The sequence below is a fragment of the Tasmannia lanceolata genome, unplaced genomic scaffold, assembly GCF_043159265.1.
Source record: "Tasmannia lanceolata isolate RefF3 unplaced genomic scaffold, GAP_Taslan_0.1 ptg000037l, whole genome shotgun sequence".
NCBI lineage: Eukaryota > Viridiplantae > Streptophyta > Magnoliopsida > Canellales > Winteraceae > Tasmannia > Tasmannia lanceolata.
Genome location: NW_027518714.1, coordinates 13,343,205 through 13,367,732, shown reverse-complemented (window position 1 = coordinate 13,367,732; position 24,528 = coordinate 13,343,205). Strand labels below are relative to the sequence as shown.

Below are 24,528 nucleotides of genomic sequence, written 5' to 3'. Positions count from 1 at the left end.
AACATTCCCTCTCATTTACTCCAAAAGCTTAAGCTGTTAGAGTTAGAATTATTTAATCATTTATGCTTCAACACCCCTTAGTGTGCCCCTCTTTTTTTGGGGTTGATCATGCAAGTGAAGTTTTAAAACAAAAGCCTAAGGTGTTGAGTTGGTGTTATTTAGTCATTTGTACTTCAAGAATCGTCCATCCGAAGTGGGAAAAAAAATTAGATTAGGAGGCTGCATTTCCATTCCCCAAGGAAAAAGAGCGATTGGATACAAAAAGTTAAGTAGTTTAAGATTTATCAATTCTATCCTAAGCTTGGTATAATTGTAGGGAATTGTGGGTGCAAGTCAAAAAATAAATAAAATACGTGTAGATATTTATAGACTAGTAAAACTACATGTGCTATCTATTTAAATTATCCATTTAAAATTGTAAATACCACATCATAGGTTGATCTAATCCGTCCATGTGATGGAACACAACATCAATAGGTTGTGCCCGTAAAATCATTTCCATAGGCTGATCCTAGCCCTCCAATCTATAGAGGTTTCCATGATTGTTGTCCCTCTTAAGATGCGCAGAATTCGTCAATATTTTTACAGGTGTCATGCATTCGTAATATCAACATTTCTGTAATTTGACCTGCACATAGTGAATAAGGAAAAGTAGTTTTTTCGTCAACGTTAGGGGTGCAACTTGGGTGTCAACCCGACCCAATTCGGGTTGGATTGGGCTGGGCTACCCCGATTTGATATGGTACCAATTGTTGATCACCTCAACTCAAGCAGGGTTGTTTTGGATTTTGAGAACCAATAGTGAGTCACCAATAATCAGTTTTTAACTCACAATCGGTTCTCAAAATTCAAACCAAACAAGGACTAACAATTAACAAAGGGAAATATTATCTGCACTACTATATTTTGATGATCACACTCCTCACTTTATTCAAGTACGGTATGGCCCGCACCATAGGATTATCCAAACCGTCCATTGTGAACTGTGGAGACTATTTTAATGTTGAAAAAGAAAAACACAAATATACAGAACTTCTTCAGATGGAACCCAAATTCGGGTTTCGGGTCGGGTCCGGTTGCCCGACAGTCCAACCAGACCCAACTCAATTTGCGAAAAAGCTTTACCCGAGCTAACCCAAATTCGGGTTGAACCCGACATGCGTGGGAACATCCAAGTAACAATGACGATTTGAAATTATATATACTGCTAATGTCCTCACTACCATATTTTATAATGGCACTGTTCATCGTATTTTGATGATCGCACCCCTCACTCTATTAAAATGTACGGTATGGCCCGTACCCTGTGTCGGTACTTTCATATGTAGATTATGATTTTACCCTGAAATAATTTCTCATAGAGATATATGTTAAATATCAGCAAAGGGGTTAATGGTAAAAGAGTAATGCTGACGTGTAAATCCCAGATAAAAAGAAAATAAATTTCTTTTGGATGGGTCACTTCCTACATAGGTTGTGCCCCAAAAATAATTTTCATAGGTTGATCTGAACCCTCCGATCTATAGAAGGTTATATGTTAATCTAAACCGCTCGTGTGATGGAACACTACATCAATCGGTTGTGCCCGTAAAACCATTTCCATAGGTTGATCCTAGCCCTCCAATCAATAGGGGTTTCCATAATTGTTGTTCCTCTTTAGGTGTCCGTAGGGCTGCAACTCGAGCCGGGTTTTACCCGACCCGCATCGACCCGACCCGAAAATAGCCTGAGTTGGGTTCAAGTTTCATGGGTCTCGGGTCGAGCCGGGTTGAGCATTCAAAAGCCCGCATGAATCTCGGGCCGAGCCGGGTTGAGCATTCAAAAGCCCGCATGAATCTCGGGCCGAGCCGGGTTTGAAGGAGACCGACCCGACCCGACCCGAGTTACATAAGTTATAGTATGTACATTTTTTTCTATTGTTAGTTAAAAGTTAAAAGTGTAAAACCCACGTGCCTTGCCAAACAAGAATTTTCCTTAAAAAATTGCGTCAACGTGAAAAAACCCGACCCGACCCGACCTGACCCGAGATTTATCATGGGTAGGGCCGGGTTTGGGAATCGTGGGTTTTTCGAAAAAAAAACCCGACCCGACCCGACCTGAGATATTTCTTGGATAGGGTTGGGTTCTCCAAAACTCGACCCGCCCGACCCGAGTTGCAGCCCTAGGTGTCCGGAATCCATCAATATTTTGCAAGTGTCCTGCATGAATAATATAAATTAGTTCTTTCGTCATTGTCATATGTCTTTGCCTCTTCTTGGTAGTTTTTTGCTGTAATTGTCATAAACAGGTACTCTGTGTCGGTACTTTTCGTATGTAGATTACGATTTTGCCCTTAAATAATTTCTCATAGAGCCGGATGTTAGATATCAGATCAAAAGTGGGACACAAGCGAAAATAACGACAAAGGGTGGAACATATTAACCCATCATTTTGCCTTTATATATAGTAGTTAGATTAGATTAGATTCGTCGCCACTTTAATTGGGCAATCTACAACCCACAATGGTGCTCGAGGTTCCCTTAGTTTTACGAACCTTTTGTGGAGTTCCTCCGTGATCACAGATAAAATATGAACTAAAGTTACCTTGTTCGCTATCTTGATGCGCGCTTGTACTTGTTTATTTGGTGCTAAAAGTCCCTCTAGATTGGTGATTGTTTTTATATATTCTAGTTTTTTTTTTTGGTGTGAGTGTAGGTGCGTGGTTGTTGTGTGTGTGTGTGTGCGCGCGCGTGTGGGGGGGAGGCTTGCAAGCAGTTCATTTGTTGAGCCTTAACGTATATAGGCTGTGCCCCAGATCATCTCAACCGGAAAATCCTAACCCTCCAATCTACTACGACAACAACTCATAAAAATCTCTACGGTCCTGAGAGTTAAGATCATCTTAGGGAGATGAATTTTATGGCAAGGCCTGTGTGTATTGGACCAAAACAAATGGAGGGTTTGGATCTTCTAAGAAAGTGAGCTCAAATGATTTTTTTTTTCTAAATACACTTTTTTCGGTATCCACCTTCTTCAAAGATCTAAACCATTCATTACTAAGGATTCACATTCAAAGGATTCACATTCAAAGAGAGAATAGATGTGAGAATAAGTATAGGTGGGGGCCTTACTTGTTCAAAGACCCAACAACCGAACAAATGTAGAAAATATATTGGAGGCCACTTTGTTGGAAGATCCAAACCGTTCATTTGTTGAGCCTCAATGTATATAGGTTGTGCCCCAAAAAAATCATTTCCGTCGGATGATCCTAACCCTCCAATCTACTACAATGACACCTCATAAAAAATCTCTACCATTCTAAGAGGTTAGGATCATCTAGAACTTCGAAAATGTCTTGGATCCTAGCAGAAATTGAGCTCAAATACACTTTTTATGGTGTCCGCTTCCTTCAAAGATCTAAAAGCAATGGTTGTGAAAATCAGTCTAGGTAGGCCCCACACCCAGGGCTCATGGATGATCGTGACCCAACAAAGGTTCACGTAGAGAGTTCTTTGGTGCCTTTCTTAATTGCACAAGATCCCTCCCTCTATTTTGAGACATGTTTCTCATTAAAACCTTTTTCCAAGTACTTTAAATATGAAAATACAAATATACAACAATTTGATTTTGCTTTGGTTGGGGTGCGCCAGGCCTGTGCAGTAGTGCAACGCATAGGCGACGCTCAAGGACCCCAATAGCAAGCTATTGTGGTGGGCCCTTCCCCACAAAAAATTAGATTAATATCATGTGATCCGATGGACCACGTATCAGATATTAAACTGATAAGAACAGATACTACACTTGATCTTAGCCAAAAGGCCGAGAAAGGTATGCTTTCTCTCAACTCTCCCTGCCCAGTTTATACACAAGCTCTCTCCCCAAGTCTTCATTCCCATCCGATGTGGGACTAAACATCCATACGAGTCTACAGGTCTACATACCCCAAACCCCTCTTTTACATTCAATCAAAACGCTGTTAAATCTCCAACTTAGAACGATGAATGTCCTGGAATAAAATCGTCTGGATTTTGTGAAAGATGGGATGGTCTTATCCAGATATTTCTCTGGAAGATGTCGTGAATTTGGTTAAAGGGTTCGTAGATATTTTAATTCTCGCTTCTGGGTATCAGTCATCGGGTCTTCCCGCCGTGTGGGACTCTGAAAATATCAAGAAAGCTATACAATGGGGCATATTTTTCGAAAATGTATGTGCCCTTCTTTATTTTTCTTTGTTTATGCTTCACAATTCAGTTGTTTCATACATTGGGGTCTATTTGAAAGTTAAATGCTCTTCATTTTGTTTTTTTTTTTCTGAAATTTTCCTTTTTCATTATGTTTGCTGTTTGGTGGTAAATTTTATGCTTGATATCATGAAATGGGTTGGTTGTTCTTTTACTAAAATTCAAGAATTCTAGTGAAACTGTATCCCTGGATATGTTTTTTGACCTTCTTATGATCCTATTTCTTTCATTTTTGCTCGAATATTCACTCCTTTTCTATATTGATCTATGTTTTGTTAGGCAGTTACAATGTTAAATTTTGTGTGGTGCAATGGCTTTGATAGTTTTTCTATTTTAAAATCATATGCTATTGATACCGACAATTTTTCTAATTGGCGATATCGACATTTTATTATTCATAAAAGGTAGAAACAAGAATAGTTTTAAGACCCAAAACACCAAGATAAGCAAAATAACATTAAAACTTTAGAGCCTCTTTAGATGCCACCAAAATTGGTTCTTATTTGCAAATAAGATTATGCGAATATGACATTAAGGCCTGTTTGGAAGCCATTAAATATATCATTTCTAAAGCTATTATAACCAATATTTGCAGATAATCATATTTAACTCCAAAAACACTTGTGCATATAAAGATTATATACAAATAATTTTTAGATATATCCAAAGGGGCCCTAAATAACAGGGCCTCCTCGGATACCTCAAAAAATTGCTTCTTATTTGCAGATAAGATTATGCAAATAGGACATTAAGGCGTCCTTGGAAGCCATTAAATATATTTTTTATGAAATGAAATAAAACAATCGAACAAGGAAGGAGGAGATATTAAATATATAATTTCTAAGGCTATCATGACCATTATTTGCAGATAGTCATATTTAACTTCAAAACCACTTGCATGTAAGAATATATGCAAATAATTTGTAGATGTATCCAAAGTGGTCCTAAATAAGATTGTTGAGTTATTTCTTATTTGTTGGAAACTCATGCTAGGTTCACATTATGATTATTTTTTGCTCTTATGCTTCATATTTGTGTTTAATTTCTTTCCTTATGCTCGGGGTGCAGTAATAGGTTATGTGTAGTGTGTTTCTATTTTCTTCAGTTAGTCTTCCAATTGTTTTGCAACAGTAATATTCTGGTTGTTATTGAGCAGGTCTTTACTCTCCTACAGAGCTCAGACAATTATCATGAATTAATGAAGGAATTGGATGCAGCCTTACTTGAATTAACCTCCAATCCTCTTTTCCCTCAGGTGATGGATGTTTTATCTCTTTCTTCTTCTTTTTTTGTGAAATTAGAGAAACTCCAACTATCCAGGATATCTTTGTTCTTGAATATTAACTTGGGCCCCACTTTACTACTTGATTATCTAGAGAATGTTCTTTGCTCTATATCTCTCATTGTTAGTTCTATACTTCAGGGTCTTGCACATCTGTCTTCTGCAACTCTTGCTAGAGCCAGAAACTTTGTTTTAGGACATTTACTTCAGAACATGCCATTAAGAGACGAACATCTCGGTTCTCTTCTGACTGCAACTATCGAGATGGATCTTGATGACCTCAGTAAATCAGGATATGATAGCCTTAGTGTATACATTGACAAGTTGATGCATCAGATAACATCACTAAGTCTGAGTCCTGATGGCCATAGAGACACTGTCATAGATCCCAAATCTCCTCTCACTATTTCAAATATGAAGACAAAGGAACACACTGGTGAGAATCATTCGAGATTTATTATTCAAGAGCTTTTGAAGAGGCAGACTGTCATATCGTGCATGTCTACAGTTGAGATAGGCTTGGATGTTCTCTCAGAGATTGTTACAAGGGAAAAGGGGGTTGGATCTGGCAATAGCCTATCGGGAGAGCAATCATGCAATGACATTTCTCTAGTGTAAGTAGGCTATTCTTCAGATCTTTTTGACATTGTAAATGACCCTTTTTGGCATTTCATTTCCATAAATTGTTACTCGAAAATTTTCAAACAGGGTGAACTTTTTGTGTAGAGTGTACAACCTAAGTATCAAGCCATTATTGTTTTCTATTGAAGTGATGAAGCTTTTGATGCTGCGAAGTGTGAACTATTTCTGCTCATGGTGCATGTTTTACATGTTATGGAAGCAACAAGGGACTACCTTGCGTATGTGGGCACTTGATTGCCTGAATCTACTTGCCTCTCCGCAAGTCAAAGCTTAATACATAGATTGTTGGAGCTAAATTCATTTGCTTTACTCGTTTCATCATTATCCATTTCCTCATCATCGATTTCATGGCAGTCCTTGGTATTTTCTTTCATTAGTTTGCTTAGATTTCCTTTGGAGTGCACTCTTTATCTTGTGCTAGGTTTCATTAATCAAACTCATTGGGCTCTGACTTGACCAGCTATTACCCAATTGTCTCTAGATTGTAAGTCTTGCTCAGAAAATGTGTATCATTTATTCTTGCAAGTAAGTTGGGTCTGACTTGACCAGTTATTACCCAGTTGTCTCTAGATTGTAAGTCTTGCTCAGAAAATCTGTACCATTTATTCTTGCAAGTAAGCTTATGGTAAGAAAACTAATATATGGTGCTTCCAATCAGGCGTGCAGATAAGTTTAAGGGATATGTTCTTTGGAACAAGTGGAGATCAAGTAATCTGTCATATTTGCTTGACAAGAGAACTATTAGATTGGTCTCAGGTGCCAACTTGATTTTTTCTGCCCCCAAGGTTCAGTGGCTTCAGGTGTTTGAGCCATTGAAAGTTTCAACTGAAGCCCATAATGACAATTTGCTTGAAATCATAGTAAGTTGAATCTATTGTTAATTGTTGAGATGAAATGGTCTTTAAATCTGTGTTATAGTACTTCTTAGAGACTTGAATTTGTTCGATGATATTGGATTTTAATTCAATTATTGTATTCGTACATAATATCATGATGCCTCCTGAGTACGCTTACATTGGAAAGATATGCAAGTTTGACGGTGATGCTGATGAAATTGCGGTGTCGTGACAGCACAAATTGAATGAATCAAATACATAAATTATGAACATAGAATCCTTAACGTCACCAAGCAGAGTGTTTAACGTAGGTTCATTTCTCCTGCAATTTTGTCAGTTGTAACTTACAGGAGAAATCAACTTTGAAAGGAATAACACTTCTATTCCAACATAATTATACGGATGCTTCCTAGGGCCTTTTTACTTGTATTTTTATTCTTCTCTGATTCCGAAATGAACCTCTTCCTAATTCCTCCGGCCAAGTGTTGGATGATTGACTCGAAGATGGATGTCTAAACCCTAAAAGCTGCAGTCAAATTGAACTTGATGTAATAATCTTTGCTGTACCAAATAAGTGTACTTATATTTACAGTACACCTATTCTAAACAATCAATAAGGCAATTTTTCTCTGGTAAAACATTTATGCTTTTCTATGAAGAATTCTAAAATTCTCTTCAATTATTATTCTGATAACTAAGAAGTTTTTAGATTTTCTAAATCACCACCGTCAATGATTGAAGGAAGTGGCTGCAACAGCTATATGCTTCTAGAAATGATTCCTTAGTAAATGTTAATATATTTGATTCATTAAAACCAAAGATTAATATATTACTCTCTGAGAGTAGCAAAACTTTCTTTTACACAAGCAGTTCTCACCGGGCACTCCAGAAATAATGCCTTTTGACTCTCAAAAACCTATCCCGCATTATCAAATAATGCATGCATGAGTTGCAATTTTTATTTTTTAAATATGAGAATTTTCAGGTGTATTATAGTGTGGATACCTTAGAAAATAAAATCAAGTTTTCCCTTTCCTTCAATGCAAGGCAACTAAAAGTCACATTAAGGCCATTCAAACCACCTGTGTCTATACACAAGTAGAACATCATAATAGAAGAAAATCATGTTAATTTTTGCAATTAACTGTTTAATCATAAAAAAATCATAATTAACTGTTTAATGCATGTAATTGTGCTTAGAATTCTTTAATATCATTCAGTTTCCTGATATCTATTACGTTGAATGCACCTCCTGAAAAAAATCTGATTTGGTCAGTCCTGACTTGTTTTCAAATTAGATAGTAGTGGGTTTTGTCTCCATGCATTATCTGAAGCGTCACTGATAAATATGTTGCCACAGGAGCTCTCATTATTAGGCATTCTTTCAAGCAGATGGAGCTGTGTAATTGAACACTTAATGTCAGTTTCTCATGATCCCATCCCTATTTATAAGCAATATTATGATGTGCACAACTTGCTCGAGGGGAAATCTCACCCTCCTCATTCTAAAGAGAAAACCATGGATTCAAAGGTACTTTTCATGTTCTTTTTTTTTTTGAGTGGGGCCTTTTGTTTAGTTTGTGAAAAGTAATTCCCATGTAACTACTGTAGGGAAGCTTGTTAAATGAGTTAGCTGTTTTCTTAATGGTAATCCTGTTTAAAGTTTTTTCTAACACTGCTTAATTTGTATTGCTGTGTTCTAGCACACTATCTTTTCACAGTGCTCTCATATTAAATGTTCTTTTTTTTTTCATACAAGAATTTTTTGGCTTTTCCGATTCCTATTTTCATTTTTGTTCTGGAATAGGACAATGACATTCTTGAGTACTTAACGATGTTGCTGGGAACTCAGCTTCATCAGTTGTGGAGTTTAGCCCCTGTCCTTGTAGCGGCAGCAATTCCTTTGTGGTAATGCATTTTTTCTCATTAATATTATGCATATGGAACTGATACCGTCCAATCTGATTGATGATGGCTATAGTTTCTACGTGATATGCATTGCACTGCACATCCATGAATTTTTACTTTGGCAATATTTATGGATTTTTCACCAATACATAATTCATATTGTTTCTGAATTATGCATACATGCATACATACACACATCTGCATAGATATATATTCACATATATGCACACACATATAATGGGGATGGATGTGAGACCTAACACATAGATGTGCATGTGATTACTTTAGAAGGCAATGGGAAAGCTTGGCCCCACGTCCCATCACCACTTGATAGTTGAGCACTAATTTGTTCCTCTTGTTGAAAATTCTAAGTTCACATTTGTACAGCCAGTAAAATTGTAGATGCTTCAAAACTTCTCATTCTTCTCAAATTGTTCGAGAACTGTCACTTATCCTTCCGCTCCCGCTTCATTCAACCCTGGGATAATATAAGGAAGAAACATTTAAAGAATATAGGAAAAAAGGAGCTAATTCTATTAGGCTGACAAACATTAGATTATAATAGTTTGGACCAGGACTTGTTAAATGAGGTTTGCTTTTCTAATTCATAATTTGCCACACCTACAACATTGCCATTTCCAATTCATTTCAGACAAAAAATGATTTGTTCAAGGAAGTGATGCCTAATTATGTGTGTTAAATATTTTGGAACAATGCATATTTTTCGATTTTCATACTTAACTTGAAATTATACCAGTTAAATTTGTTAATGAGTGTTAAGAAGAAATTTGAAATCTCACCCAGTGAGATTTGGTGTAGACAAGAAGGAAAGGAGGCTGAAATGCAGAGGGAGCTATTAGAGGAGATGAAGTTTTAGGGCTTGAGAAGTTGAGAGTACAAACCCAATGACCTCCATAGATGCTTACATAATAACCACTTTAAATAAATTACAATTGTTGCCACTAGGTCACCCATTATGATGGGGCCCATCCTAACTGCTCACGAATAACCGAAAAACACATGTAAAAGCTATACAAAAGCGATATAAACTTCGTATCTCGTAACAGTGAGAAACATTGGATAGTGTGTCACGAGAGCAAAGATTAGCAACATCAAGCTTTATTCTGGTTAACTAAGATTGCTGTATTTTTAATTTTTTTTAAAAAAGAAAAAAGATTGCTGTATTTTTACAGAATATTCATTTTTAGGATCAGTATTGTTGAGAGAGAATGGAGAGAAGAGAAAAGTGAGTTGGGAAAATCTCCCCCTCACTTGTGTATTTATATTAAATAGGATAAGTACAAAAAATGACAACTATGCCCTTAGGCAATACACTATATCCAACAAGTATGAACATTTAAAGGGGTTAAGATTTTGGTCATTTCTACTACCTGATTTAAGACCATAATATGGAGCCTTGCATAAGTGTTGTTCTTTACAGCTAACTCGTTTATTAATTGGCTATCTTGGGGCAGACAAATCACTGTGGCAAATTTCGTTAATTGTCTATCAGTTCATGTATTTCTTGCTATCATTTTATATTTCTACTTTTTTTTTTCCTTATTTTGAACAGTTAACTCTACCTTAACTTAATAAACTTAATTTTTTTTATACCTGTGTTATATTTTCTAAACTGCTCTCTTAGTTTTTTACCCACCGTTTTAATGCAATTTATGCAAATCTTTATATTTCTTATGCATTATTTTATGTGTTCTCAACTTCTCATAAAATAGCTGCCGATATATGTTTGATATTTCCAATGGTTAAGATCAAGACCATTCTATCTTATAAAGAATCTCCCCGATCCCTGATGAAATCAACTAATTTAAAGTGGCTGACCAATTTTGCCAGCAGGGTCCAGTCCTGAGTTGGAAACTTGCCAGCCAGAGGACATCTAGATTTTGCTTTTGGTATTTCTTCTTACCAACTGAAAAGAGCTTAGTTCGGGTAATTAGATAGAGTTGACTATAGCCATTGTTCTTCCAGGCCCACCTTGACATCAATAAACATCCAAATTTGATAATATTCAAATTTCAATTTTGTCAAAGCTTCCAACCGAACTTCTATTCCCATTTTCATTAGAGGAGGTACTACATGTCCTTAAAAAGTTTTTTTATCAGGCCCATTCTCCGTTCTTAGGTCAAATTGATGCACAACTTCTCACCAACAATCTGTTTCATTCTTTTCTATTTTCAATTTACAGTAGTCACTGTTCTTCATAATTCACCTTCTAATATGCAGCTCGCAGTTGTATATGTTTTGTCAAAATTGTCCTGTGACATTTCACTTTCAATAAACGTAAGGTATTCAATTAGACGTACTCTCATGTTCTAATCCTTCACATGCCAAAATGCATTCTCAGCTTCTCCATGTCTTGGGTGTTTTTGAAGAGTGGGAATAAGCTTGCTTTTTTCTTCATATAAAGCCTGCATACTAGAAAAAGAAGATATTTCTTGCAGTCAGAAGGTGAAAGTTGTATAATTTTCATCATTGTGTTGACAACACTTTTTCTTTAATGGGTTTTTTTTTTCTTTGAATGGCTCCTTTGCTTGAACGGTTAGAGATGGTTGCAATTGGACTTGCAGGTCAACCTTGTTCAGATTGTATTTGAACGAAATAGAGAAGCAGATGGAACGAGATTCTTCCACTATCAGGTTTTGCCTTCAAATTTTTTCTTATTTGAGAGTTGTTCCTTTATGGAGATATTTATGGAATAACATCTCTACCCTTATTTTTACTTTTTCCATGTTTTCTTCTTGTAGAATCTGCACTTGTGGTCAGGATGGAAAGGAGCACACAGACTGTAAGTTAATGAAATGCACATTATTAGTTTTATATTTTGAAGTGCTTTTGTTTATCATTCTTGGCTCAAAATTCTGATTTTAAGCATTTTGAGTTAGGAGAAGCAACCAATGTGACACTAGCATGATCAGGACTGTTTATCTGGTGGGGCCCCTATATGGAAATGCCATATAATAGAAAAAAACTGATTAGATGATCTGGACCGTCGTTTACAAGTCAAACAATTTTTGCATACAATAATGATAAAATCAGTACAATCTCCCATGAAAAATTCTTCAACCCTGAACAAATAATTTACTTTTCCCTTGTTTTATTACATCACAGAGTGCATGTGAAATTGGTGCAGAGAATGACCAAAAGTACAACTAATATACATTGGTTTTGTGTATTTGCAGGTGAAATTGCTGAACGGATTTGGTGTCTCTACATCTTCCACGTTCGAGGTCCAAATCTAAATTTGAATGGCTGATAACAACACCGAAACCTCAGAATTCAGGTTTCAAACATTCTAGTCATTCAAGTTCCAACTTCTTCAGATTTTCACTTGGTTTAACAAACATAAAAGAAAAAAATAGAAAAAATATGAAACTAACCAGTTTGAGGCCCTGCTCTTTTTGGAATTTGAGAATTGATTTTTAGCCCAAAACTGCATATTGGACTCAAAATTGCATTTAATTTTGAATCCTGAACTGATTATTAACTGTTTATTGGACTCAAAATCAATTCTCAAAATCCAAAACGAACTGGGCTTTCGATTAGTAGATGTTTCCTATGTCACTGTGGACTGCTGTCCATATTTTTTATGTAACTACTCATTTGCCTGCCACCGATCCATTTGATTTGGGTAGTTGGATTAGTGAATTTTTGTTGCTTGGCTGAGAGAGACTAAATGAATGGTATGGTCATTGAATCGTGTACCACATGGGCCTAGGTCACATGTGCTTCCTCTTTTCTTTTCTTGTTAACTGATGAAAAAGAAAGAATGGGTGGAGTGATGAGTCATTCACCGGCACATTTCCTGTTTTCTTAATAAACCTCTTCAAACATCACAGCAGAAGACAGGTGGTCCAAAATAAGGAGTATGGTGTAGGCCTACTGATATTATATCAACACTGCCATGTTCTAATAATTGCACAAACTTGGCTTGTATTTTTTTCTGTTTTAATTGGCTTTTGAGAGCTTTTTGGGAACTCATAAACCTATGACAGCTGTATAAATAGTAAACGACAAGATGAGTTAGTGCAATTATTAAAACATGGTAGTGCCAATATCAGTAGCCATGATGTAATGTAACAATATACATGGTTTTGGAATAATTTTTGCCAAGTTTCCAAAGCTAATCTCCCCACTTTTTTCCCGAAAGACAGCAATTTCATTGGGCCCTTTACCACAAAGTGAGAATTTTTTTGGACACAAACATGAAGTGAGATGCTCATATTGTCATTACCTTTACCCTGTTCAAATCCAGAGCTAAAGGAAATGGATGAGGACGACATTGGGTCATGACCCATGAGAGAGAGAGAGAGAGAGAGAGAGAGAGAGAGAGAGAGAGAGAGAGAGAGTTGTGCACAACTCTAGAACTCCCTTGGAAGAAGGAAGAACGGTTCAACAACATTGGTAGTCGTGGCCTTCTGAAGCTCAACCCAATCTCTGACATAGATGAGAGGTAAGGAGGTCAAGATGAGAATTTCAATTCTAAGGAGCATGAAAGGATGCAGGGCATGGATCGGTGCATGAGGGTTACTAGTAGAGAGAGTGGAGTAACGCTGGCTAGCGTTCAACTAAGAAGAGTGACAATGGGCTTGAGGCAATTGGTGTGGAAGCTCAAGTCTCTCTAATCCATTTCAGGGCACAATGGTGCACCGATAAGAGGTGTGTGCTTATCAGAAACATAAAAGAGCTTCGAAGGTTGTTACATAATGCAATTTTGCTTATAAGATATCTATTAGTAGTTGGATTTTGTAGCAATCCTTAGTTGGAAATTCAAAATGTTATAGATCTTTGCCAAACCAAATATCTATTAGTATTTGGCTTCTGTTGAGCCTTGGCTGCTTTGATTTTGAACTTGGTTTCATTAAAGTGCCCAATGAGCTTATTTTGGTAACATCGGTGTGAATTAGATATAAGTAAACCTCCAATACGATGATCCGTAGTAGGAGATAAGTACAGAATCCACATGAAAAACAGCATAACTTCCTATTTTCCTTATTTATCAACAAGGTAGGAAGAAGAAGTCCCCTTCTTAATTTAGCTCATCTTGTCAGCCGCAGCTTGTTGCTTAGCACAGAACTCGAACAAGCTACCATCAAAACAACGTCTCACTGCTTCTTTAGGTAGAAAACCCTCTTCATCTCTAGCAAGAACATATAGGAGTCCCCACTCCATCTTGCTCGCAATCCTGCAACACCAAAATCTCACTTACTCCTAAGCCAAAAAAAAGAAAGAAAAGTGAACTATGTAATGAAAAAAAATCAGTAGAACGTACCCTCCAAAAAAGTCATTGACAACCCTATTCCCCTCAGTCATTTGCCAAATCTCCCCAAACGTGAGCTTATCCGGTACTGTAAGTGCATACTTACTGAACATGTTCTCAAAGTGCACAGGCATAAACCTGGAATCCATCAAATGAAAAAAACAAATCAGAGCGATAGTGGGTCGAATTTATCAACCAAATATTGAATTTTAGTTGAACAGCAAGCATGAAGAAACATCTTACCTTCCTTCAGTATCATATGTTCCTGAGTCACTCCCATGCTTAGACTTATGTATGTTGTGCACATATATTGGTAAGAACGGAGAAGGAATCCACCCCTGTAAAAATCATGCCAAGATTTAAGTCAAAACCATATAAAGTTAGAAGGGTGACATTAAATAGAAACTGGGAACTTACTGGTAGAGTACTGTAACTCAAGGCTCCATTAATAAGAACGGCCATGATTGCAGATGCAATGAAATTGAACCCAATTGCCCGGAGTCCTAGAACAAAAGGGTCGAGTGCTTGTTATTTGTTATTAGACAGAATAGGAGATGGAGACAAACAAAAGGGGGTGAAATGCTTATGTTAATGTCAAGAAAAGACAAGCACAAAGGAGTGGAAATACCAATATTTCAAGGCATAAAAAAAATGTGTTACCTGTATAAGTCTCCCAAGGGTAGACAATTCCGTTGTCATCTTGGTCGAAGAAGGCAACATGCTGTTGAAGCACACTCATTTGGTAGTGATTGTGACCCACTGTGCCTAGAATGTGTTCCGTATCGGGCGTAACTAAGGCTCTAGCCAAGTCTACAAAAATAAAAGACAAATTCAATATCAGTAGATAAATTTTTCAACCCCTTGTTTTGGTACGTGATAAGGTGAGGTAAAATTAATTAAAGGTTGAAAAGCATGAAGTAGAATGAAGAAGAGAGGGCTTACAAGGCTTGGGAAGTGTCTTTTCCAAGTCGTCTCGGACCCTCCTTTCCATTGTAACAGGTGCCTGTAGTGCCACAGTCTCCATTGCATCGTTTGGGCTCTTCACACTTTCTGCCATTTTCTTCTCTGCTGTATTTCTAATGTTTCTATAATATCTCTGCTGTATTTCTCTCAACAATGTCAACCTCACGAAACCCAAATTTCGAGACACCTCTTTACATTCTAATGGGTTAATATATGTGAGATAGGTTACAGGCCAAGCCTTTGTTTCTTGGACACGCATATACAACTTTTATTATACGTGTGTTCTCGCATGTTACTCTGCTTCAGGGATGTTGTCAATAGCGTGACACCTTTGCGTTACATTTTCTGTATTGTCTAAAGCCATAGACACGTGGTATATGAGTGAAGTCACTCCATAAACCCACGCTCCTTGTGCAGTATCGAGGGCAAAAACCGAAAGAAAAAGTTGGGCACCTTGTATAGATCAGGCTACATCGTGGGCCCCACTCAGTAATCGGATCCTGATGCTGAAAATCTGTACGGCACTAGATGGACGGTCGTAATCAATGAACTGTTAGTGAAATGTGTTCAGTTATTTCTTTTTTGGGTGTGCACGTTTTCTTTGCCACTTTTTGGCTTTTTGGAAAAGAAATTATCCTCTTCAGGTATGTACGATACTTTGTACAGACAATTGTAGGGCTGCAACTTGGGTCGGGCATCGACGCAACCCGAAAATAACATAGGTCAGGTTTAGAAATCAGGGGTCTTGGATAGGGTTGGGTTTTAAATTGGAAAACCCGACTCAGGGCCGGGTTTAAAGAAATAAAAACTGAAACCCGACTCAATCTTGTGTAAGACCCTCCATCTCTGCCTAAACCTATGCATATGTTGGGGCCCACCATTTCATACCATCTTTTGATACGATGGGGTCCAACCAACTCCACTCAAACCCATGCACTGTGGGGCCCATCATCTTACCTCATGTTTTTTATAAAGTGGGATCCCCAATTTCCACCCACACCATGCATAGGCTGGGTCCCACCATTTTACTCCTCATGTTTTTAATAGGTTGGTACACCCGGGTCTGTTCAGTTGCGCTGATTTGGGCGGAAAGGATACGGAAAAGGCATCCTTTTCCCTGGAAAGTAGCAAAAGTGGTTGTTTTGTTGCCAAACTTTCGGAACCTCGGAAAATGACATGGAATCCAAGAAGTCCGATGTGTTAAGTTATTTTCCGCCCATCTAATTCCGTAAAAAAGGCTCAGATTTTATAAAATTTCTCTCGGAAATACATCTATCACGACTCTTTTTCACATCTCAACACAAAAGACGACCACGCATCCCATTCTTCTTGAGAGCCCATCGTCTTCCTCGCAAGGATTTCGACGTCGCCGGAGCTTCGGTACGGTAAGATCTACCTCTCTCTCTCTCTCTCTCTCTCTCTCTCTCTCTCTCTCTCTCTCTCTCTCTCTCTCTCTCTCTCTCTCTCGTCGTTTTTAGCTTGTTCTTCTCCTTCTCTTCGTCTCTATCTCCCCCCCTCTCTCAGATCCGAGGGTTCTTGTTGGGATAGGGGTTTTCAGTGTTCTTTTTAGGTTCGTTTTCTTCTTCTTCAGGTCCAAGGGTTGGATTAAAGGTTTGTTGATTTAGGGATCAAGGTTTGTTTAGGGTTTGTAGGGTTTAGGGTAGGGTATGTTGATTTCATCTTTTTTGGGCATTTTCAGTATTTTGCGGCATCTTCTCCCATGATCTAGAATTTTTATTTTTTTTTTGGGCATTTTTTTATCTGGGGTTTATTTGGCTTGTGGGTTGTATTTTAGACTCATTTTTTTCGAGAGGAAGACTTGTTTATTTTGTGGGTTTCAATGCCTGATTGTTCTTTAATTTTTGTTTCCATTTTTTCGCTCCGTTTTTGGAGTTGGGGAAGAAGATGAAGGGGGTTGTGTTCTGTTTAGAGTTAGGTTATGTATCTATTTATCATCTGGATAGGATTTGATTGGGATGGGCTCTATTTGGGTTGGGAAAAGGATGAGAGGGGTTTGGCAACTGAATGCAATTTCTTATCTGTTACTTTTTCATTTCCTTAGCAACTGAATACACACACCTGCAGCTTTCTTAGCTGTTTCTTTTCCTTTTCTTTTCCTACTATCACGTCATTTCCGTTTCTTTTCCGTTTCCGCCGCGCAACTGAACATACCCAAACTAACTCAGATGCTAATCTTTTATGTAGGTCCACTAAATGAACGGTCGCGATCACCAAACGATAGACTCTACTTACCTATGTTTTTAATTGTCGAAGAAAGTAAGTCAAAACGAGCTCAAAAAATGCCCACCTCTTTGCTACTGCCCGTCTCTCTCCCTCTCCCAAACATCCACCGGAAAAGCAAGAAACCCAACAACGGTAACGTCTGCCACGTCAGCCCTAGAATTCGAATGTCCCACCAAACACCAAATTCTGACCTCCTAACCACCATCTCCCGCCTCTTCTGGGGCAAATCCCTCCCTCCCCAACTCCTCATCTCCACCGTCCGTTACACATGGAACTCCACGTGGCATCTCATGATGAGACAGCTGGCCCCCTCCGATCCCTCCGGCTCCTATTCCCGCCCCACCAGCAACTTTCGCTCCAATTCATCCTCCCGCCAAAAAACCAGACCTATAAATCTCCACCTCTATGCAGCTCTTGCCTGCCCCTGGGCCCACCGAACCCTAATCGTTAGGGCTCTCAAAAACCTCGAAGATGCAATTCCCACATCAATCGCCTCCGCCGGCCTTGATGGGTCTTGGGAATTTTCCGGCGCCGGCGTTGTCGCCGCCGGCCAAGTTCTCGCCCCGAGTTCCGATCGCGCCAATGGGTGTAAAACCCTGAAAGAGGTATCAATGTACAAAATCGAAGATTATATCAATGTACAAAATTTTAATAAGCCTAGATTCCCTATTTCGTGCTCATACAACCCCATGATGATTCTTTTACACAAATTTCAAAGTAGATTATACATGTTCTTTAGAAGATCATTTTTACTTATTAACTTTCTTATATTGTTTTTAGTCTTACTTGTTTGGTTCAAGATTCAGTCTATCATCTTTTTTTTCTTTTCTTTTTTCACATTTCACTTGTTTTATCTTATTATTAATGCCTAAATCCTAAAAAAAACTATTATATAAAGATTTATTACAATTTATCTCTTTCAATGCTATTTTAATTTCACTCTTACTCACAAAATATCATCTTTTACACTATTGTGTTTTCAAGGTTTACCGGCTTCGGAAAGGGGGCTACGATGGGCGATCGACGGTTCCGATGCTTTGGGATATGGAGAAGAGGGATGTGTTTTGTAACGAGAGTTATGATATAATCGAATTTTTCAATTCGGGTTTTGATGGTTCTGAGGGTGATTCGGGTTTGGATCTCAACCCGCCGTCATTGAAAGGGAAGATTGAGTACTGGAATCAGATTATTTATCCAACTGTGAATAATGGGGTTTACAGGTAAAGGATCGTGGCTGATCTTTTTCTCCATCTGGGTCTTTGGATTATTTGGATTGATGTTTGTGTTTAAGAACTTAGAATTGTTGCGTCAATTGTAATGGTTCTCATTTTTGTAATCTATGAGGATTTCCTAAGAGCTCCATTTTAATTGACTAGAAAAAGATATTGAGAAATGGGTTTAGTCAGTAGGTGGTTTTATTTTGTTGAGGTGCATTTATGTATTCATAAATGTATGTATGAGACAACCAATTACTTCAAAAGCTTAAGCTATTAGAGATGGCGTTATTTAATCATTTATACTTCAACACTCCCCCTCATGTGTGGCCCCTCTTTTTTGCGTTGGCCATACACTTGGCACACGTGACCCCTCTTTTATGTTGGCCTTACACGTGGATTTTTAATATCAAGGAGCTGTTGGGTTTTGAAACCAGGACCTGTGGCAAGAGCTCTAATACCATGTGAAACAACGGATTACTCTAAAAGTTTGTTTTTGTTTGTTGAATGCTGTTTTCTGCCCAAATGGTTCCTTTTTTATCTAGGTTTAGATTAATATGGAGGTGTTAGTTTAGAATGTATACTTCCTTTTTCTACTTTTTGCTGTTTTCAGAGATATTTACTGCGATTCATTCTAAGTTATTTTCGAAATTTCCTGTTTGAAGATGTGGATTTGCACAGAGCCAAGAAGCATATGATGTTGCAGTAAATGGGTTATTCAGTACATTGGAGATGCTAGAGGCTCATTTGGCTACTTCTCGGTACTTATGTGGGGATGCATTGACCCTTGCTGATATTTGCCTGTTCACCACTTTAATTCGCTTTGACCTTGTGTACAATGTTCTCTTCAAATGCACGAAGAAGAAGTTGCTGGAGTACCCCAACCTTCATGGCTATACACGCGATATATATCAGGTACATGCCTATTTTATAGTCCTAGATGCTTGGTTACAGTGATTTGGTGGTTTATCTTCAGTTCTTTGCAGTCAGGTCTGTGTGATATATGATAATTGAAAACAAATATAAAAAATATGTTCTAACATTTCAGTGAAGTGGAATATAAGGATTATGGAGGCACATTACACAGCTAAAGATATGAACTTTTTTCCCCTGCAAAACAGGGCCCTTAATCCAAAAATTGTCATGATGAATTCTATATATGGAAACAAAGAGGCACATTCCACAGCTAAAGATATGAACTTTTTTTCTTGGAAAACATGGTCCTTAGTCCAAAATTTGTCATGATGAATTCTATATATGGAAACAAACCCAGGTTATAAACCAGGCGTTTATCAGCTATCCCAGTGGCTATGTTATAATGTTTGTAAATGTAGCAATAGTTAGGATATTTGAAGACAAGAATTTGTTCATCTTTCCATTTTTTGCTTCACTGAGTTGGCCAATTCGCTATCTTACAATTGTAGTTAATTAACAATGAGTATTGCAAAAAATGGAGTTAATTCACTGGCTGCGTTTAGTATTGATTCATTTGCACAGTAGTTAATTAATTGGCCGTATTGTCTAGTGGAGTCAGTTCGCTGTATTGTCTAGTGGAGTCAGTTCACTGGCTGCATTAGTATTGATTGATTTGATTCATTTGCACATTAATTAATTAATTGGCTGTGTTGTTACCAGACCTCTGCTTAAATGTGTAAGCCAGTGTCATGATATGCAAGCCAGTTTTGAGGTGGAGATACTTTCTAGTGACATTCAACTATGTGTCAGGTGGGGTACTAGTCCAACCTCTTCAGGAAAGGTCAGTTCCAGCAGAAACATCACAGAAAATAAAGTAAATCAACAAAGACAGCAAGATTACTTTCTAAACAGAGTAAAGAAGGGGGAAATTTTAAAGAATCAAATCGTAACTTGCAGCAACAAAGAAACAGTTATGTAGAAAATAAATATATACATCAAACAGCGATTTATGTATCCCAATCTTCAAATTGTAACGTGCCACAGAAAAATGGAGAACATCAGACCCGATAAACTCACTTTGTATTCGTATCCCAATCTTCCTTCACATCTTCATCCATACATCCGAATATACTAGGACTCCAACTTCTACTCAACCATATCTTCAAATTCAAGGCAAGTGTTGCTGAAACCAAACTAAAACAAAACTCCTAAATCAGGAAATAAAATTCTTGGAAATAGGTGTCTGTAGAAACTAGATCCAAATAAAATTCACACTAAATCTTCATAAATCAAAACATAAAGCGCCAAATTTCTCACGATCAGGACTTCGGTGGCCCTGTGCTAATAGCAGGATGACTCATCGGTTCATCTGTCCCTCCTGTTTCCCAGTGGTTCAATGATGTCCCTTTAGGAAGGCACTCCTCTACTTGATCTGTGTGACTAACGCAACATTGTTGGTGCCTTACAATTCCTAACTCTCTCGTCCTGATATCAGCTACACTGTTAATCAGGTATGTCAAGTTTATCATGCCATACATATAAGGCACACTTGGATTTGACCTCACTAAGTCCAAGTCCACTGTCTCTAGTGGCTGGATTTTTCGATGCTAATTGGGCTGGTTCCCCAGACAACTAATGGTTTACCACAGTTTCTTCGTGTACATTGGATCCAGTCTGCTCTCGTGGAGGTCCAAGAAACAACCTATTGTTGCTTGAGTGTCTGCTGAAATTGAGTACACAGCATTGGTTGTCACTGTCTTTGAGGATCTTTGGCTCTCCTATAATCCCACTTGCTTCTGGATTTGTGAGTTTCCTCATCTCCCACTCGTTGTCTACTGTTATAATATTAGCCCTTCTCGTGTGGCTGCTCATCCTATTTTTCATGTACACACCAAACATATTAAGACTACCATTTTTGTCTGTGATCTCCTTGCCGATGAAAATGTCACTATTTGCTTTGTACCATTTAACAACCATATAGCCAATGTCTTCACCAAGAATCTTTCTTTGCCAACCTGACTTGCATTTCGAGACAAACCGATGGTTCATCCTCCTATCAGATTGCAGGATAATAATAAGCATACTTAATGCCACCAATATGCACTGTCATCGTGGGTTATTAAGCCAACCGATGGATTGTTATTGTGGGTTACTTAAACCCATTGCTGCTAATAATATAAAAATATGCCCAATCAGGGTTTAAGCTATTCACCCCTAAATGCGAACCGAGTAGGTGGTAGTGTTAGTTGTTAGTTGTTATCTTCAATTAGGAGTCCAAGTTCCTGTTTACTTTTTCAGTTTTTCTTGGTAGTTTTATAAAAGGGTTTGTCTGGTTTGTAAGCACAAAAAAATTGAGGAATGAAATTTTTGAATGAAATTTTTAAGAGATTTTGCTACCTCTTATCTTGCCGTGTGGATTCATGGTGTTTCCGTTCCAAGTTGATTCCTCTCCTAGAGATCAATGGCGGATTCCTTTGGTAAATGGTGTTTTCACTTCTAGGTTGATTCTGAGAGATCTAGGCAGATTCCTACAAACCGATGGTGGATTCATTCAGTCACCCTTATTTCCTTAATTGTTTCTGCATTACTGTTCTTTCTTTGCTATTCCTATAAATTTTCCACTTTTCAAATTTAGTTTCTCAATTTAGATTTTAAATTTTGTTTTCTCTATTCCCTTTGACCTTACCCCTTTTCCACATGTTTTTGATACTTCTCATTTATCTACTGACTACTATCAAACTATTCCAACCCTTTTCCTTATGTTTTCGATTCTTCTCATCTTTCTACTAACTACTGTCTAACTGTTCCAACTATAGGTTTCCATTACCGTTTGCTGTTTTTTTATCTCGTTTGTCTTCTCTCAATCCTTTTATCTGGTTACTAAATTACTCAAATCATTTGTCTCTAATAATCATCTATTAATTATTTGCTTTGACATCTGAAGTATTGTTTCAAGATTTAATTCCATCGCATGTTATCTGTTCTGTTCTGTTTTTACGCCAATATCTCAGACAATTACAGGAGAACAACTGTTCTAATCCAACCACAGAAGTCTATTATGCACAAACTGAGTTATCTTCTTAGTTTCTTGAAATTGTAATTTATGGTTCTGTTTCTGGACTTGTTACACTGATTTCTGCCTCGTTTTTCTTTGTTTCTTCATTCTGAAATCTGCTCTTTACATTATGATTTTTGTTCTTAATTTTTTATAGTTACTCCAACCAAAGTTCTTTTATTTTGCATTTTTTGTTCCTGTTAGAATCAATTCCTTATTTTCTGATTTGAGATTACTAGTTAGGGACAGTCTTAAGTTTACTTGATAGTCCTCTTTGAGTTCCCTACACAAGTCTTCTTCCTCATGCTGTGAATCATTGAAAGAGTTGGAGGAAACCTTGTTGAGGGGCTAGGGACCTTTGGGCCCACTTATTTTGCATTGAGTCCCTATTTGGTTTGTTTTTTTTATTCATCACTGAGCATACTTCTTAACCCTAAAACATGCCAACTTACTAAATTAATGTTAGCCCATTTTACAACAAAGGAATTGAAAGTTTGAATATCAGTTCACAAACAAATTTGTAATTATATTCATCAACATTCGACTCCAATAAAAATGGTTTAGAAAACTTGACGAGAAAAGGGGTATGTAAAGAAAAAGACTCTTTATTGGGTAGATGCTAGAACGATGTTCAGAAATTTCCTGAGCTCAGCTTAAGTGAAGTTGGCTTGTTCAGGCTCCAAAGTTCAAACACCAAACCCAAATTCTGGTTACATAATAAAGCAACCGAGTCACTGAACACCTGCCCTGTATTTATAAAGTGAGTTTTTTAAATCGAATTGATAGAGCAAACCCAGATATCAAGATGTACGATTTCCAAATTGATTACATGTGAAATTCTTCAGTTTGTTTTCAAAATCAGCTAGCTTATCAACCCGGACGGGTGTGGCACTTCAGCTTAAAGTCATGGGTATGCTCTCCAATGACGCGAGATTGAATCCACCCCTTAGTAACCCGATGCTCGTGGTTTATGGGTGATTGCGCACATCCATAGGGATTAGTCCACGCCCTAAAATGGGGTGGGGATACCCTATGTCATAAAAAAGGGGGAAGTGATATTTATGCCCCTTTTGATCACCAGGGACACCCAGCGCCACTGTACGTGGCAACCAAACCCACTGGATTCTTCTGACATCAAGTACATTAGCCTCCCTTTAGTCATTGATACACTGGCGCTGGGTGTCCCTAGTAATAAAAAGGGGCATAAATATAACTTTCCAAAAAAAATCATCTAGCTTATCATTGACACTTCAAAATTGTAAGCTGCTCCTGCTCATTCCTGTTGCCATTGAGCCCTTATATTTAGCGATATCTCTTTTATGGTCTGTAAACAGATTCCAAAGGTTGCAGCAACCTGCGATTTCAATGCGATCATGGATGGTTACTACAGGATTCTCTTCCCCCTGAATCCGGGAAGTATTCGACCAGCCTTGCCTTCTGGTTGCGAGCATGAGTCTCTTGCTAAACTTCATAACAGGGAATCACTTGTATTAATGGGCAAGCAGAGCCAGGTATTTGTTTCATAGAGAGGCTGTTGAATTCAATTGATCATGCTTTGTTCAAGCCCCAGGGAGTTCTGTAATTGATGGACGAACCCTGGTTCATCCTTCATACAAATCTCTGCTTGATTTGGGTAAGTTTTCCTTGTTATGTATAAATGTTGTACTTAATTAGGCCTTTGTCAATAGGCCTACATCCTTTTTTCTTTCTATTTTTGTAATGGAAAAAATCTGTAAAAATGCCTGGTAAAGAGTTACATAATTGAAAATAGACATGTATTTGGGATGATTAGTTTGATCAATGGTGGTAAGGTGAGAAGTGCTTGCTTTAATGCACTCCATTACTCATTTTTTCTCAACACCATTTTCGGACCGTAGATTAACAAACCAACTAATTTCTACATGGCAACTTCATTAGGCATTTTCTCAAAATAATGTGACCATTAGGGCACTAAACCATGATTTTTTTTTTGCC

The 24,528-nt window shown here is 37.7% G+C and overlaps 3 protein-coding genes and 1 non-coding gene across 7 annotated transcripts; 2 read left to right on the top strand and 2 right to left on the bottom strand.

Annotated features, from left to right (window-relative positions):
* Positions 1–3,615: 3,615 nt before the first annotated feature.
* On the bottom strand, positions 3,616–3,811 carry LOC143862885 (U2 spliceosomal RNA). The gene has a single exon (XR_013240583.1). It is a non-coding gene; the product is annotated as a U2 spliceosomal RNA (small nuclear RNA).
* On the top strand, positions 3,776–14,083 carry LOC143862692 (fanconi anemia group F protein (FANCF)). 4 transcript variants are annotated; one of them, XR_013240434.1, is made up of 10 exons: positions 3,776–4,184; positions 5,377–5,475; positions 5,644–6,116; positions 6,803–7,004; positions 8,341–8,511; positions 8,788–8,888; positions 11,251–11,354; positions 11,474–11,542; positions 11,651–11,691; positions 12,086–12,102. XR_013240434.1 is itself a non-coding variant. In XM_077373766.1 (10 exons), exons 1-9 carry the CDS (start codon positions 4,017–4,019, stop codon positions 12,157–12,159), a joined length of 1,398 nt encoding a protein of 465 aa, XP_077229881.1. In that variant the 5' UTR covers positions 3,776–4,016; the 3' UTR covers positions 12,160–12,186; positions 13,159–14,083. The 4 variants fall into 4 exon arrangements, 3 of the variants coding, with proteins under 3 accessions (XP_077229881.1, XP_077229882.1, XP_077229880.1); XM_077373766.1 differs by lacking the exon at positions 11,251–11,354 and adding an exon at positions 13,159–14,083 and having other exon boundaries at positions 12,086–12,186; XM_077373767.1 differs by lacking the exon at positions 11,251–11,354 and having other exon boundaries at positions 5,644–5,938; positions 6,011–6,116; positions 12,086–12,566.
* LOC143862694 (peroxygenase-like) lies at positions 13,743–15,325 on the bottom strand. The gene is made up of 6 exons (XM_077373769.1): positions 15,106–15,325; positions 14,824–14,973; positions 14,581–14,666; positions 14,407–14,501; positions 14,176–14,301; positions 13,743–14,088 (listed from the first exon to the last, which is right to left on the bottom strand). Exons 1-6 carry the CDS (start codon positions 15,218–15,220, stop codon positions 13,938–13,940), a joined length of 723 nt encoding a protein of 240 aa, XP_077229884.1. The 5' UTR covers positions 15,221–15,325; the 3' UTR covers positions 13,743–13,937.
* A 1,035-nt stretch (positions 15,326–16,360) lies between these two features.
* Positions 16,361–24,385, top strand: LOC143862693 (Glutathione S-transferase family protein). Its single transcript, XM_077373768.1, has 5 exons — positions 16,361–16,511; positions 17,332–17,975; positions 18,355–18,590; positions 19,250–19,499; positions 23,889–24,385. The coding sequence occupies exons 2-5, from the start codon at positions 17,382–17,384 to the stop codon at positions 24,078–24,080; spliced, it is 1,272 nt and encodes a 423-aa protein (XP_077229883.1). The 5' UTR covers positions 16,361–16,511; positions 17,332–17,381; the 3' UTR covers positions 24,081–24,385.
* The last annotated feature ends 143 nt before the right edge of the window (positions 24,386–24,528 follow it).

Excerpts from the sequence above, each read along its gene's own strand:
- LOC143862692 (XM_077373766.1), top strand. The coding sequence starts at position 4,017 with ATGGGATGGTCTTATCCAGATATTTCTCTGGAAGATGTCGTGAATTTG. Across the intron at positions 6,117-6,802 it reads TGCAATGACATTTCTCTAGT|GCGTGCAGATAAGTTTAAGG; the intron begins GTAAGTAGGCTA and ends GCTTCCAATCAG. Across the intron at positions 11,543-11,650 it reads CGAGATTCTTCCACTATCAG|AATCTGCACTTGTGGTCAGG; the intron begins GTTTTGCCTTCA and ends TTCTTCTTGTAG.
- LOC143862694 (XM_077373769.1), bottom strand. The coding sequence starts at position 15,220 with ATGGCAGAAAGTGTGAAGAGCCCAAACGATGCAATGGAGACTGTGGCA. Across the intron at positions 14,502-14,580 it reads TGAGTTACAGTACTCTACCA|GGGTGGATTCCTTCTCCGTT; the intron begins GTAAGTTCCCAG and ends TGATTTTTACAG. Across the intron at positions 14,089-14,175 it reads GTCAATGACTTTTTTGGAGG|GATTGCGAGCAAGATGGAGT; the intron begins GTACGTTCTACT and ends TTGGTGTTGCAG.
- LOC143862693 (XM_077373768.1), top strand. The coding sequence starts at position 17,382 with ATGTTTTTAATTGTCGAAGAAAGTAAGTCAAAACGAGCTCAAAAAATG. Across the intron at positions 18,591-19,249 it reads GTGAATAATGGGGTTTACAG|ATGTGGATTTGCACAGAGCC; the intron begins GTAAAGGATCGT and ends TCCTGTTTGAAG. Across the intron at positions 19,500-23,888 it reads ATACACGCGATATATATCAG|ATTCCAAAGGTTGCAGCAAC; the intron begins GTACATGCCTAT and ends GTCTGTAAACAG.